Source organism: Lepus europaeus, chromosome 12 (assembly GCF_033115175.1).
Source record: "Lepus europaeus isolate LE1 chromosome 12, mLepTim1.pri, whole genome shotgun sequence".
Lineage (NCBI taxonomy): Eukaryota > Metazoa > Chordata > Mammalia > Lagomorpha > Leporidae > Lepus > Lepus europaeus.
The window spans coordinates 103,555,724-103,571,651 of record NC_084838.1 but is presented as its reverse complement, the minus strand read 5'-3'; the positions used below and the strand labels follow the sequence as shown (position 1 = coordinate 103,571,651).

At 40.6% G+C, this 15,928-nt stretch overlaps 1 protein-coding gene across 4 annotated transcripts in view; it reads right to left on the bottom strand.

Moving 5' to 3' along the window:
- The window catches only part of KIF27 (kinesin family member 27), a 95,076-nt gene that overhangs the window by 19,330 nt on the left and 59,818 nt on the right, over positions 1-15,928 (bottom strand). For all 4 annotated transcript variants that reach the window (XM_062208638.1, XM_062208640.1, XM_062208641.1 and 1 more), the window contains 3 exons: positions 15,052-15,162; positions 13,098-13,274; positions 5,928-6,143 (listed from right to left, as the gene is read on the bottom strand). In XM_062208638.1, coding sequence (XP_062064622.1) covers positions 5,928-6,143; positions 13,098-13,274; positions 15,052-15,162 — 504 coding nt within the window. The remainder of the gene's footprint in view (positions 1-5,927; positions 6,144-13,097; positions 13,275-15,051; positions 15,163-15,928) is intronic.

The window sequence follows — 15,928 nt, the reverse complement described above, 5'->3', positions numbered from 1 at the left end:
GCAAAGCCTCAGCCCCAGGTTGGCAATACTGTCAGCTACAACATAACTCCTGGCATACATATTCCACGTCAGGAATTCCATGAGTGAGAGCCAGAGACCCGCTGCTGCCCCTCTGATGATCTATCCAAACAATACTGGGAGGGACTGCTGCTGTGGCAAAGTGGGCTAAGCTGGCACCTGTGGTTCCCAGCTGCTCCTCTTCCGATCCAGCTCCCAGCATTTATGCCCTGGGAAAGCAGTAGAAGATGGCCCAAGTACTTGGGCCCCTACACCCACATGGGAGACCCAGAGGAGGCTCCTGGCTCCTGGCTTCAGATTGGCCTACCTCCGACCCTTGCAGCCATTTGGGGAGTAAACCAGCAGATGGAAGACCTTTCTCTCTGTCTTTCCCTCTCTCTGTCTATAACTCTACATCTCAAATAAATAACTAAAATCTTAAGAGAAAAATATACATAGACTTCAAAAATTCAGAAACTACATAGATTTAAAAAAAATTTTGGGCCAGCGCCGTGGCTTAACAGGCTAATCCTCCGCCTTGCAGCACCGGCACACCGGGTTCTAGTCCCGGTCGGGGTGCCGGATTCTATCCCAGTTGCCCCTCTTCCAGGCCAGCTCTCTGCTGTGGCCCGGGAAGGCAGTGGAGGATGGTCCAGGTCCCTGGGCCCTGCACCCCATGGGAGACCAGGAGAAGCACCTGGCTCCTGGCTTTGGATCAGCGAGATGCACCGGCCACAGCGGCCATTGGAGGGTGAACCAACGGCAAAAAGGAAGACCTTTCTCTCTGTCTCTCTCTCTCACTATCCACTCTGCCTGTAAAAAAAAAAAAAAAAAAAAAAAAAAAAAAAAAAAAAAAAAAAATCGCATCACAATAAACTTCTCTTTTACTTTCATTTTTTCCATAAACTTTTTGAATCATGCTCGTGTACTGCTAAGAGGGAAAGAAGGAAATTTTAAAATAAATTATGAAGAACCAGTAATCGAGGGCCAGAGTTGTGATACACCAGGTTAAGCTGCCTCTTGGGATGCCCACATACCCTTTCAGAGTGCTGGTTCGAGACCTGCCTACTCCACTTCTGATTCAGCTTCCTGATAGCTTTCCTGGAAGGCAACAATTAATGGGTCCCTGCACCCACGTGGGAAACCTGGATGGAGTTGCTGGCCCCTGGGTTTAGTCTGGTCCAGCCTTAGCTGTTGTGGGTATTTGGGGAGTGAACCATTACAATGGAAGATCTATCTTCTCTGTCATTCTGCCTTTCAAATAAATAAAAATAAATTTTTTATAAAGAAGTCTTATTTAAAAAGAGGAAGAACCAGTAATCTGTGGAGAGTCTCTGGAGAAAAGCATAGTGTGGTAGTAAAAAAGTAATGAGGACTAGCGCCATGAAATAGTTCGTAAGTTTCCTATGGAATGTTATTGGAGGAAAAATAGAGGCCTTAAAAATGGTAGAAGCCAATTTTTTTCATATGATAGAATTTTCCTTTGGAAGGAAAAAAAAAAGCTTGCTGAATCCCTGTCATAAAACCTATCAATTCTTTGAATTATCCAAATATATGTAACTTGGGGGAACCAGACCCTGAAATAAATGATTACAGACTGGTGAGATGTGTACAGATGTTTCTGTAGACATAAACTGTGGAGGTCACCTAAACCTTCGGTTCCTTGAGGACAGACTGTGTGTCCATCCTGTATTGGTATTACCCAGCACAGTACCTGTCACACAGTTTAAACTTACTCAGCTTACGGTTGAGTAAGTTAAGGAAGGAAGAGCTGAAAAAATAACAGCATGCATCAAAAAGTTTATGGGAACATGGGATTAGAGATAAGTTTATTTTGGTACAAACAATTTTTGAAATCCATGCATAGTTTTTTCATAGTACACATTATTTCCATGAACTTTCTGAAGATCCTTTGTGTTTTCATTTATCTCTGATTTACGTGACCCAAGTATTTCTTTGCACTCTTCCTCCCCCCACACATCTGAAATGAAAGTACCGTATTTATGTTTGACCTAAAGAATAGTTAGAGTGACTTCCATAGCTCCAGTTCTGGAATCCAGGGAACTGGCATGTAATAACCTATTCCAGTAGGAAACCATTTTATAAAATCTTTGAAAAAAAATGTTCAACAACCATTTTATTTCCCTGTGTAATCACTATCAGGAATCTAAGTATTTGATAAATGTTTGATACAGGACAAAAATGATATTTTTTAGACTTAAATACCCAAAGGTACTTAGGTGGATAATTAAAAGAAACCACAAAATAAAAGTGAATTACCCTGACTATTGAATTCTTTTGATTTAAAATGTAATGTGATCATATTTTACCAAAAGCAAATATGAAAAGAGTTTGACTGTGTACATGGCTGAGAACAGGGTAAACTTAATGCCCACAGTTATGAAAGTACTGAGATAATATACAAGTGTGTTGTGACTTCAGAGCCCGAGGCTAGCCTGCTGCGGTGAGGCTGCAGCATTTAACAGTGCGTGGTTCCCTGTAAGCTGACGGGACAAGTGGTCATGGAAAACTTTCCAGGATGAAAAATGTGCCCCAGAACAAACCACAAATTATCAAGAGCTGACCACGCGTTATCTCAGAGTCCTGCTTTTCAAACTAAGGTGCACAAAGGAGCCTGGTAAAATTCGAATCCTGATTGAGCAGGTCTGAGTGAGGGTGAGAATCCGCGTTTATTTATTTTATTTATTTGTCAGGTAGAGTTCTAGATAGAGAGAAAGGTCTTCCTTCCGTTGGTTCGCCCCCCAAATGGCCTCCACGGCCGGAGTTACGCTGATCCGAAGCCAGGAGCCAGGTGCTTCCTCCTGGTCTCCCATGTGGGTGCAGGGCCCAAGCACTTGGGCCATCCTCCACTGCCCTCCTGGGCCACAGCAGAGAGCTGGACTGGAAGAGCAACCGGGACTAGAACCTGGCGCCCATATAGGATGCTGGCGCCACAGGCCCCGATTAACCAAGCGAGCCAGGGCGCTGGCCCCGAGAATCTGCGTTTCTAACAAGCTCTGGGGTTGCTGCTGGTCTAGAGCCTACACCGTGAGCAGCAAGGACCTAGCTCAGTGTTCTGCAAACACGATTGATGACTTATCCCCATCAGTAAAAAACAAAACAGAAGAAACACTGACAGCTTGAGAGCAAGCTCTGCAGACATGTGTATCTTGCTATAAATTATATGAATGTTCTAATCATAAAACATGGAATTGAAAGTTTAAAAGGTAAAGTTATAATGTTTCCTGTATTTTCTTTGTTTGCCCTACTTACTAGGCAATTGTTCTGTATTATTAGGAAACTAGAATTCAAGTAGTCTTTTACATTTTTAACTTTAGTTTCTGGCTTCTGTAAAACAATATGATTTGTCTGTGGCAAATTGTTGGGTAATTCTCTCTTAGTGTAAAATGTTTTTATCACTTCCCATAAACTAATATTGTTAGGGAAAATATTTTAATTTGTTGTGGAAAGAAAAAAACAATTCTAATCAAATTTAAAAATACCAAAAGAGCAAACCATTCCACCCAGATTTTACTGATGTCTTGTGTCACTTTAGAATCTCAGGCTTCTGATCATTTCCTATTGGCTGATCTATTGGGGAACATTAATATTTATTAATTATTAATATTTGGGCTTTAAAATAGTGGGAAGAGCGGAGCCTGCTTCAGAACTACACTAAGAAGAACCAAATGTGTGGAAGAAGGGTCCACAGAAGCTCATGTGACTGAGTGGAACCCCAGCAATTGTAGGAGGGCCATCACTCCCTCTAACCAATCCGAGAGGCTGCTAAATAAATATATCATATATGTCCCATATTTCTACCATGAATCCATAAAACAAGTTTTTTTCCTGTAATTTTTTTTTATTCGTTGAGAATATGAGAGAAACACCAGAGGGAGAGACAGACATCTAGTGGTTCACTCCTCAAATGCCCACAATAGCAGAGGTCAGGCTGGGCAGAAGCTAGGAGCTGAGAATTCAATCCAGATATCTTGCATAGATGCAGGGACCCAACTTCTTGTTCATCATCTGCTGCCTACCAGGGTCCACATTAGCAGGAAGCTAGAATTGGGACCCAGAGCCAGGACATGAACCCAGGAACTCTGATGTGGACACTAGGATCCTACCTGGTATCTTGACTGCTAGTTCAGATGTCCACCCCCACTCCCAATAATGTTTTTACAGAATGCCACATGAAATAGAATCCTAAGTATTTCTTGAAAATAATGATCCCTACGTTTCTGAAATCATAATTTGCTCATTCTCATCTCTACACTACATTTAACAATATTCTTTTTTTTTTTTTTTGACAGGCAGAGTGGATAGTGAGAGAGAGAGACAGAAAGAAAGGTCTTCCTTTTTGCCATTGGTTCACCCTCCAATGGCCGCTGTGGCTGGTGCATCTCGCTGATCTGAAGCCAGGAGCCAGGTGCTTCTCCTGGTCTCCCATGGGGTGCAGGGCCCAAGGACTTGGGCCATCCTCCACTGCCTTCCCGGGCCATAGCAGAGAGCTGGCCTGGAAGGGGGGCAACCGGGATAGAATCCGGCGCCCCAACCAGGACTAGAACCCAGTGTGCCGGCACCACAAGGCGGAGGATTAGCCTGTTAAGCCACGGTGCCGGCCCATTTAACAATATTCTAAGATGGCTTTCTTGTTTTTCATAATCTAGCTCAAGGTTCTAATCCACCTAGGTTGCCTTGATGGAATTGTCCTCCACGTGATCACGGGGCTGCTTTGCATAAATAATGTGATACAAGGACAGCTTCCTTACGTTATGCATAACTTTCCTTTTTATATTTTTAGGGCTTAGAGTTTTCTATTTTTCTTTTCCCAGAGAGAATATGAATTTCCCCAGGGAAGGATAACACAATACTTTTTACTTTTTAAATTTCTCCTATAGGGCCAATGACAGTACTGAAAAGGAAGAATTCCTGAGTACTTAAGTTTTCCTGTAGCTTAAAATCTCCTGCCTTCAAATCTCCAAGCTTGGGGCTCCAGTTTGGGAGGGCAGCAAGATTCTGTGATCCTCTGCACAACTTCCTCAAGTTAGGTTATAGAACAGAGCAGCAGACGTATATAATGTTGCTTTAGCCCCCACTAAACAATAATCTAATTTCATACTATTGTTTCTCCTACTTCTTAATTAGCTCCCTGAACAGCCTCTCACTTGCTCCAGTCTAAAACAGTCATTACAAGATTCAGCAAGGTGAGTGACTTCTAGCTACTAACCTGATTTAGCAATTTTCCCCTTTCTTTGGGAAGGGATGGGATATCAGTAGTGAGTATTTGCAGAGAAAATTCAGGCTCAAAAATTACTCTTTGTGTGAAAAGTTCCCATTACCAACTGAACTTAAAAAAGACAAAGTCTGGGACAATTTGATAGCGAACAAATGACTCATCTTTTACATAGTTTAAAGAAAGAAAAATGAGAAGAGCCATATCCTCAATGAAAGCTGCAGCCAAGTCATTTTACTATGATTTGAATTTCGTGCCTCCATATGGCCCAAACATCAGCCCTTTCTCCACCAAGGTTCTATGGAATCGTTGTATGTAGTAAATGACCAAGTACCACTCAAGAACCATCAACAGAGACAAGGCGGTGCCCTCCCTGGAAGACCTGAGGACTCACATCACTTTCTGTGCTCCGAGATCTCAGATGAGAAGTCCATAACCAGGGAGAGTATTCCTAACACCTGGCCATGCCCACAGGGGCCGTGACAGGACTGCAATGGGAGGACATCTCCGTCCTTAGCTGGGCCTGGTTTATGGTGCCAGACAGGTGCCAGGTGAACTCAGTGCATCTGACAAAGTCTCAAGGAAACAGTTTACCAGAGTGATCATTTTTATGAGTATGTGACAGAGACCGAGGATGTTACTCCAGAGATCCATCATCATACAGCACCTCCAGTTCCAAAGAATACTGACTTACTTCAGGTGACAGCAAGCGACCGCTCTGCAGTTTTTCGTCCACACTGTTTCTTCGTTTCTGGAGCTGATCCTTTTCTTTCTGGAGGGCTTGAACTTGTTCAGAAATCTTTATTTTCTCCTCTGCTGTGCTGCCCTGCAGCTGTGCTTTCTTCTCAAACAACTCTTCATCCAACAAGTTCAGGCGAGTTGATATTTTCAAACTATCTGTGTTTAAGGCCTAAAAAGACATAACCCGCCAGATACCCCAAAGACAGTTACTAGAAATCCAGACTGCACATAAATTAGGCAAAACATAGAGAAAGCTCCTGAATGGATATGTGTTTAATTTTCATATTACTGTTTTTTCCCATGCATTTTTGTGGGGAGGAAGGGAATTTCAATTTCTAAAAGGCTGAATAGCATTTTTCAGGTAGATTCAAACTATGAATTTGCTGCCAAGAATTGCCTTTGGTTGCTTTTGAAAAGCAGAATTTCTTGTTTTGATATTATTTTTAAATTGAAATTTTCTTCCTTGGCCTATTACACTATATAATTATATTTCAATTTCCTAGAGGTTGAAATCTGCTGTGTTTAAACATATAAGTAGTTGGTTTAAACACAATTTGTTTTTACTTTTATTTCATTCTGCTCAGAAAACAAAGCCAGATTAATGGAGATACTCATTGTGGCCTATTTGAGATAAACTGTGACTGTTTTGCGACTGTAATTGTATGTATACAGAACCATAATACGTACTCATTGTCATGGGTCTGTGATTTTTAGAAGAGCACTCTACCCCAACGTTCCCCAGAGTCCCCTTCCCGGAAACAGCCTCACCAACCTCGCTAGCTATTCCTTTGATGCTTAGATCCAGGTTTCTAAATAGCGTTATCGTTTTTATATACCATCCATTAACTGTGTATTTCATGAGACGAGGATTTAGCCCTCTTGTATCTTCTCTATTTCCTCCCCCTTTCTCCATTCTTGCAATATGTTATATTACAGTTTTTAGTTAAATCAGTATGCATTTACATTGCTACCATGGTGATGATGATGATGATGATGATGATAACTTTGTGACTACTCAAAACTCAACTATGGGGTCGAAAATGATCACACAGTCAGCCCTCTGTATCCCCAGGTTCCACATTCTGTGGAGTCCACCAGCTGCAGATTGAGAATATTCACACAAAAATAGTCTGTACTCAACACAAACAGCTTTGCTTCCCATTACTCCCTAAGCAATATTATACAATTATTTCCATAGCATTTACCCTAAATTAGGTGTTATAAATAATCTATAAATGAATTAAAATGAGGGAAGGTTGTGTAGGTTATATGCAAATATTATGCCACTTTATTTAATGGACTTGAGCATCCAGAGAGTTTGGTATCATTGGATTTCTGCAGCCAATCCCCTGTGGTTACTGAGGGATAGCTCTGCTGTGCTTTTGATCTAAAACAACTTTTTTTGCACTTCATAAATTCTCCAATAGAAGTGTAAGATTCCTCTCAGTATTTTTCTCACTTGCTCAAATTTATCAGGAAATTTTTTTAATCTCTTATTTTCCGGAAACATTTTGCCTGCAGCCTTCATCCTCCTGCCCCAAACTGGACTAGTTGTCCTGGAATTTCTTTTTTGGTATTTCCCAGGACTTTCCATGTTGGATCACATTTTTAGCATCTTGATTTTTTTATAGTTTATGCTCTTCTGAAGCACATTTAATAGTAGTTTCTTATGACAGACTTGACTGAAGATTTTTTTTTTACCTGAAAATATCCTAATTCTACCTTCAAATTTGATTGGTTAAGAAGGGAATTATTGATTGGAAGCCACTTTCCTCATAAGTTTGAAGACTGCTTCAGGTCTTTTAACTTTTTTGTTAACTGCCAGTTTATTTATTTTGATCTTATTTGAATGGCAGAGAGAGAGAGAGAGAGAGAGAGAGAATGATGATGATAGATCTTACTTGGACTAGTTCATTTACCAAATGCCTGTAACAGCTGGGGCCAGGCCAGACTAAAGCCAGGAGCCTGGAACTCAGTCTGGCTCTCCCTTGTGGCTGACAGGGATCCAAGTACTTGAGCCATCACCTGCTGTCTCCCAGGGTGTGCATTAGCAGGAAGCTGGATCAGAAGCAGAGGCTCCAGGTCTCCAGCCAGCCACTCTGAAATGGGATGTGGGCACCCCAAATGGCATCTTAACTGCTGTACCAGACACATGCCCCAAGTCTTTTAACTTCTTCTTCTTCTTCTTTTTTTTTTTTTTACATTTATTTATTTGAAAGGCATAATGACAGAGAGAAGGAGAGACAGACAGAGACCTTCCATCTGCTGGTTTCACTCCCCAGATAGCCATAATGCCCAGGGATGGGTTAGGCTGAAGGTAGGAGCCAGGAGCTTCTTCAGGTCTCCCACGTGGGTTCAGGTCCCCAGGAATGGAGCCATCCTCTGATGCTTTCCTAGGAGCATTAGTAGGGAACTGGATCGGAAGTGGAACAGCTGGGACTTGAACCAGTGCCCGTAAGGGGATGCCAGCACTGCAGATGGTGGCTTAACCTGCTGTGCCACAGCTCCAGCCCCCTTTCATATTTTTAACAACCTGCAGTTCTTGTTTTATGGATAAAACGCTATCTTCTATCCCCCTGAACTAAGTCTTTTTTTTTTTTTTTTAAGTTTTTCCAGCATGTTGCTTTCTCTAGTTTCTCTAGCTTCCTTCTTCCATTTGATGGTCTATGTCATTTAATACGGTAGCATTCCTGAAATATCTATCATATTTAAGAGTTGGGCATTAAAAAGCTGGTAAGATGTGATAGGATATATGTAGGATCCCAAGTATATTTTTATGTCTTTTTTTCAGGGATTATTTTAGCAAGTCCCAAACTAGTCTACCACTAGGAAGTATAAATCTGGCTGCCACCATTTTGAGATCTAAGCAGGGGTTAGGGAGTGGGTATCTCAGAATTCATATGGAGACTCACTTTCATTGCCCATTAGGAGTATTTTACTTGCCCCAACCCTCTGCCATGCCACAATCTTCAGAAAATAAATCATCTCATCGCAGAGTGAGACAAGGACAGCTTCCCGACTGTGCCCTGTTTCCATTCTTATGCCTCACTCCTGCCTTCTGGGAAATCTTGGTACTTTCGCTTCCAAGTTTTTTGGATGTCTTACATAAATTGTATCTTATTAAAGCTGTTATTTTTAAACACAGGGAAGAAACTCCAGCTTTGGCTCTCCTTTGTGTCCCTCCAGGCACCTGACTGCAGCTTCTGTTCTGCTAAGCCAGTAACTTCTCATCTACTTGCTATCCTTGGTAGAAAACAAACTTGCAATTTAAAAAGTTTGGTGGTTTTTTGTTGTTGTTATGTTTTTGTTTGGTTTTTTTAATTTGAGAGGCAGAGAGACCAGAGAGACAGGCAGAAAGAGAGCTCCTGTCTGCTAGTTCACTCCCCAGATGCCCACAATGGCTGGGGCTGGGGCTGGGCCAGGGCCAGGCTGGAGCTAGGAGCCTGTTGACTCCAAGAGAGCACATTAGCAGGAAGGTGGATCTGAAGTGGAGCTGAGACTCAAACTCAGGTAGTCTAATATGGGGTGTGGGTTTCCCAACTAGTGCCAGGCCAAATGCCCACCCCATAAAAGACTTAAGTAATCTTCTGTCCTCTGTTAACTTCCTCTACTGTTTTTCCCCTTTGAGGATTTATAACTTGAAAAAAAAAAAAACAGCTTTAGTGAGGTATAATTCATATATTATACAACTCACCTGTTTAAAGTATATCATTCAGTGGTTTTTAATACATTCACAGAGTTATACAACCATCACTACAGTCAATTTTAGAACATTTTCATCACTTCCCCAAAAGAAACTCCATACTAATTAGCAATCAATGCATTTCTTCCCCAAGCCTCCACCAGCTCTTTTCTACTTTGCATATTCTGGACATTTGATATAAATGATATGATACAGTGCTGGCTTACTGCAACTGGCTTCTTTCATTTACTGTATGCCCTCAAAGTCCTTCCTCGTTGTGGCATTAATCAGTGTTTTCTTCCTGTTGCCAAATACTATTCTATTGTATGGTTAGAGCAGAGTTTTATCTGTTTAAATAAGTTGATAAACATTTCAGTTGCTTACATTTTTAGCTACTGTAAGGTGTCTATGAATATTTGTGTTCAAGTTTTTGTGTGGACCTATGCTCTATTTATCTTGGCTATACACCTAGGACTGGAACTGCTGGGTTACACAGTATCTGTTTAGCCTTTTGAGGAACTGCAAGATTATCTAGAACAACTGCACCATTTTGTAATCCTATCAGCAGTGTAAGAAGGTTCCAGTTTCCTCACCTCCTCATCTATACTTTCTCTTATCTGTTCTTCCAATTGTAGTATCACAATGGGTATCAAATGTTACCTTATTTGATGGTTGAATAAGTTATTTAAGTTTCCCTGATGGTTAATGATGTTGAGCATCTTTTTACAAGGTTACTGACTGTTTGTACATGTTCTTTTGAGAGAGATCGTTTCAGATCTTATGCCCATTTTGTAATTGGATTGACTTTTTATTATTGAGCTGTAAAATTTTTATACATTCTAGATACAATTCCCTTCTCAAATATAAGATTTGCAAATATTTCCACCATTCCATGGGATATCTTCCCTTTCTTGATGGTGTCCTTTTCATCAAAATTTGTTTTAAATTTTGATAAAGTCCTAGTTATCCTTTGCTTATGTTGTTGCTTGTGCTTTAGGTTAAAAATCAAAGAACTCACTGCTTAATCCAAAGTCACACAAGAGTTAAGTCTATGTGTTCTGAGTGTTGTATAGTCTCAGCTTCTCCATGTAGGTCTATGTTTCACTTTCAGTTAAGTTTGTGTATGGTATAAAAATAAGAGTTTTCCTTTACTGTATTTTTAGCAGTGTTCAGCCCATCATGTTTCTTGTCTAAAACGTATAAAATGAAGTCTTATTTAAATATTTCTGAAACAGAGAAAAGATGCAATCTTTTTATGCCTTTTGTTTAGAAAAGAACTCAGCAGCATCACAGTCACTCTAACATTTCATTAAAACAAGTTCAAAGATTCTCTTCTTTTGTTTTGACCTACTGTGGTTTTCATGTGCACCCCTGTTGATCTCAGCCATGTTCCTGCTTCCTAAGTATTACCTCTCACCATAAACAGAAAACAGCTTATTTTCACTTATTGATTTTTCTTTACTATGAAAAATATTTCAGGGAAAAGATTTTCCTCTCATTCTTTTTTTCCCCCTCTCCTCCCTTCCTTTTTGGTACAGACGTATCATAAAGGTCTAGGTAATTTTCTTCAATTTATTTGGTTGAGATTTTAATTTCTGAATCTCCTTTGTTGTCATTTCCATGTTTTTAAAAAAGCTTTCGCAACTTGATGCAGACAGAGATGTTTAGCCAGCTACCTGGAAACAGTACCAGCAGCTGGGCTTGTTGGAGGGGCCACCGCTAACACTGGCTCCAGGGGCTGGTACTAATTGGTATTCCAGGGTGAGCTAATGGGTCCCCAGCCCCATCTGATACTGATGTGGAGAGGTTAAGAAAACATCACCAGCAGCCCAGATCCTGCCGGTCTCTAGATGCTGACTGAAAGGCCAGGCTAATAGAGAAGCAATGTCATTGATCCTTGGCCTGTTCCATGCTGAGCTCAAGTCCCAAGACCAGCTGCCAAGTCCTAATCCAGTCTGGGGCCAGCCAGCTTCATTATTAAGGCACTGTTGTTGAAAATATGTAGTTACAGGTAAACAAAAAACGTCCCTGGCCCTTCGAACCCTCCACAATCATTTCTTTTCAAAAGTTAAAATGGAGGCAAATTTCTTCATAAAACTGCTTCAATTGGCTCATAAAATGCAAGTATTACAGGGAGCCAGTGCTGAGGTTAACAGTTAAGAAGCCTCTGTCCCATATCAGAGGGCCTGGGTTTGAGTCCTGGCTCTGGCTCTGGCTCCTGAATCTAGCATTTCTGCTGATGGAAACCCTGGGAGGCAGTGGTGATAGCCCACAGAATTGGGTTCCCACTCACGTCAGAGGTTACAATCTAAACTCCTGGCTGCGATTCAGGCCTAGCCTTGACTGTCGTAGGCATCTGGGGAATGAACTAAAGAATGAGAGCTCTCTCTCTTTCTTTCTCTCTCTCTCTCTCTCTCTCTCTCTCTCTCTCTCTCTCTCCTCTCTCTCTCTCTTTTTCTTGCTCTCCTTCTCTCTCAGCCTCTCAAATTAAAAAAAAAAAAATTTAAGTCCTCCAGGAAAAACTTTTGTAAAATTTCCTAAATCTCTATAATTTAAAAATGAAACAAATCTTCACTGCACAATTTTTTTATAAGATCCCTGCAAACCCTGAACTTTGGGCAACAACTAGACAGATTTCAAGCATATTTTTCCAGATTACCAATGTTCAATATAAAGCATCAAATGGTACAATTTATTTAATTGATTAACAGGGGTTTGGAGGAAGAGGAATGGGGAGTTATTTCTTACTGGTTAGAGTTTTTATTTGCAGTAATAAAAAATTGGGGGGAATATATACTAGTGATGTACAACATTGTGCATAGAATTAATGCCACTGAATTATATATTTAAAAATTGTTAAAATTCCAAATTTTATGTTCCATATATTTTATAATTGAGAAGTATACTTAACAGAACATTAAACAGTTCACTTCAAAATTACTATAGATTTTAGTAATGGTCATTTGATAAGAGGTTTTTTGTTTTTTTTTTTTTTTAATTTTTTTGACATGCAGAGTGAACAGTGAGAGAGAGAGAGACAGAGAGAAAGGTCTTCCTTTGCCATTGGTTCACCCTCCAATGACCGCTGCGGCCGGCGCACCGCGCTGATCCGAAGGCAGAAGCCAGGTGCTTCTCCTGGTCTCCCATGGGGTGCAGGGCCCAAGGACTTGGGCCATCCTCCACTGCCTTCCCAGGCCATAGCAGAGAGCTGGCCTGTAAGAGGGGCAACTGGGACAGAATCTGGCACCCGACCGGGACTAGAACCCGGTGTGCCGGCGCCACAAGGCAGAGGATTAGCCTGTTGAGCCACGGCGCCGGCCTGATAAGAGTTTTAATGATCAAAATACAGTGAAAATGAAGCTTTCTTTTGATTTCTAGCTTGATCCACCTCCCAGGGAACAACGCTTGAGCCATGATCAGAGAGCATACGGAACAGAATACCTGGCTGGACCTCAGCTTCTTGCTTTCCAGGTGGCTTTTCTCCTGCAACAGGGCCTCCTTCTTGGAAACTATGGCCTCCCGCTTCCTGAGGTCTTCCTCCAGCTCCTTCAGTTCTTGCCGTTGGTGCAGAACCTTCTCTACTTCTTCATCTAACCACTTCTTCTGCTCATCCAATTTCTACATTAAAATTCCAAAGAAATGCTACTATTTATCTTTGTCTTCAGCCATAAAAATGCATATGGTAATAATGTAATTTCAGATCAGCTGAAACCTCATAAATGAACATTTTAAAAGTATCAGTGAGAGTAACTCCTGTTCCTGTCTAGAAACCCTAAGTAAGTGGTTTCTGGTTAACATGCTGCTGGGGTGTTTTATAGGTACTAAAATGTATTCCCCAAATTGGTTACGGAAGCTAGGGTCTTTTAACCTGACAAAGAAAGGACTGGCAATTTCCTCATGCTAAACACTGGTATCTTTTCTTTGTTGAAGAAGCACATACATCATCATCATGCTTATCATAGAACTTACACTGGTGAATGTCCCATTAGTCTATCTCTTTAATCTGAGCTACCTGACTGACGGCTCTCTCTACAATGTCTGGCATACAGCCTCACCCACTGTTGGCATTCAATAACATGTTAACTGAATGAGTGAATGAATGGCTGATTCAGTTAATTACTGAAGTGACCAAATGACTACACACAGTGAAAGACACAGATGATGGAACATGGAAGGAAACCCAATCTCCTTTGCAACAGCTTATCAACTTCAAATAATTACAAAATACACAGAGCTGAGAAATTCCCAAAACAAGTATCTTAGTACTCTGTTGAATTACAGAGACCCAGAAATAAGTACAAATATGAATATGAGTGAAATGTGACTTTCCAAGATGCACTCCACAAAGTGGAAATAATTAGGAAGCAATGGCAGCAACACAATAGGAAAACAAATCAGTATTTTCCTTCACAAACAGATAAAGACAGTTCCTAGAAATCTCTGTGAAGACAATGAGACTGAATATGTGTGAGAAAAAGACAGCAAAGAGGCACAGGCAAAGAAGATGAGAGCATTCAGGCCTCCATCCAGACCTGGAGAGAGTGATCTCAAAAGCACGGCCACACCCGGATAACATGGAGGCCTCAAACAGGGCCTCTACAAGTAGTAGGAACAGGAGGAGCACCAGTAGAAACAGTCCTGATATGTCCTCAGAACTCCAGCAGGAGACCCGATGAAGTATAGCAATGAGCTCAAACGTGACCACAAACTTCCTCACCTGTGAGCACGGTTGGAACGATGAGAGAGCCTTTGTAAGTGCCATTTCCACGGGAGGACCCCCAGCCCAATCATGTCTGCTGAAGACATTTCTAAGTAGAAAGTATAAATGGGGGCTACCTCCATGTCCTTAATGTCAGTTTATTAAAACTTACAATGTAAAATCTAGGGAGAGAGTAAATTTTTCAAGATAGATGCATTTGCATTTGTAGTGTAATTACAATTTTAAGTACAGTATTACATAAAATTTTTGGTTTCTTTGAACCTGAAATTAGTTTATGGATCATGATTTGTTATTTGTAAAATGTGGCTCTTTAATATGTGTAGTGTAAATACAGTTTGGTTCTGTTTGAATGTAGAGCTCTGATTTGTGGAAAAGTAACTGTCTCTGTGAGACTGATCCAGTCTTTATGTGAGAATAAATACCAGCTAGTGTACATGCAAATGTTCTGCAACATACAAGTAAGCCCATTTCTACTGAAATAAGAACATAGCATTTTTCTAGAAAAGAAAACAATTTTAATAAAAAAATTCTTAGAAGGAATATTAGAAATTTTGTACTCAAGTGACAAAAAGTCTAGGGTTTGAAAGATTTCTTCAGAGTCAGTCACTTCTTACTTCTATTTAGATAATCAGCAAATTAGAGAGAAACCAGAAACCCTAAATAGAATGGACAGACCTGGAGCTGGTCTACACTTCCAAACGAACCTCTTCTGCTTTTCAAGTTAAATGCACTGGGGTCCTCAGCTTTCAGCTTTTGATCTTCCTGTTCTGTTTTTAACTGCAGTTCCTGTGGAAAAAGAAATTGAAAACATCAATTTTACTACTTTGCCATCATTAAATGCAGACTTTTTTTAACACTCATTTTTTTAATTGCAATAAGAGAAAATTAATAGTGGAAGGCTGGGGCTAATAACGTTAGCTCTCACTGAGGCAAAAAAATCTAACTGCAAAAAAATGAGGGCTTGCTGACAAAACCGAGCATTTTTTTTCATTTTTTGCCAGTGTTGTAAATTATCTTTAAAGGGATAAGAGTGCAATTTACAAATATGCTTTTTCTCTTCTGCCTTTCTTAGCCTGTTACCTTCACACCTAAGTTTACCCAAGACCCCCAATCTGCTATGGGTATACTAGAAATTTTTATAGTTGACATGCAAATAGAAAAGTAATATTCAGTTGCTAGCATTAAAAAATCGGAGTCTGCAGAATGAGAATAGCCTTGCAAGACAGAGCTTGGTCCTGTGAAGAGTATTTTCAAATTCTTTGGTTTTCACTCATGTCTCACAAGTCAAGAGGCCTGACACCTGTGGTGCTCCCTGGGAGTTCAGAGAATCTGCTGCTGTCTACCTTAGCAGGAGTCTGGAAGGAGCTAGGAATCAAAGTGGGCCAGTCTGCTTGCTATTTATGTCATGATGGATAAGTGCAGAAATTTTAAAGTGTTTAGATACTTTCATAGTAATTCAACAGAGTAAGTTTAAAAAGTGGACTTTAATTTTTTATTTTATCTTCCTACTAATTCATGTTTTACAAGAGTATTGTGCCGTGACAGATTTTTT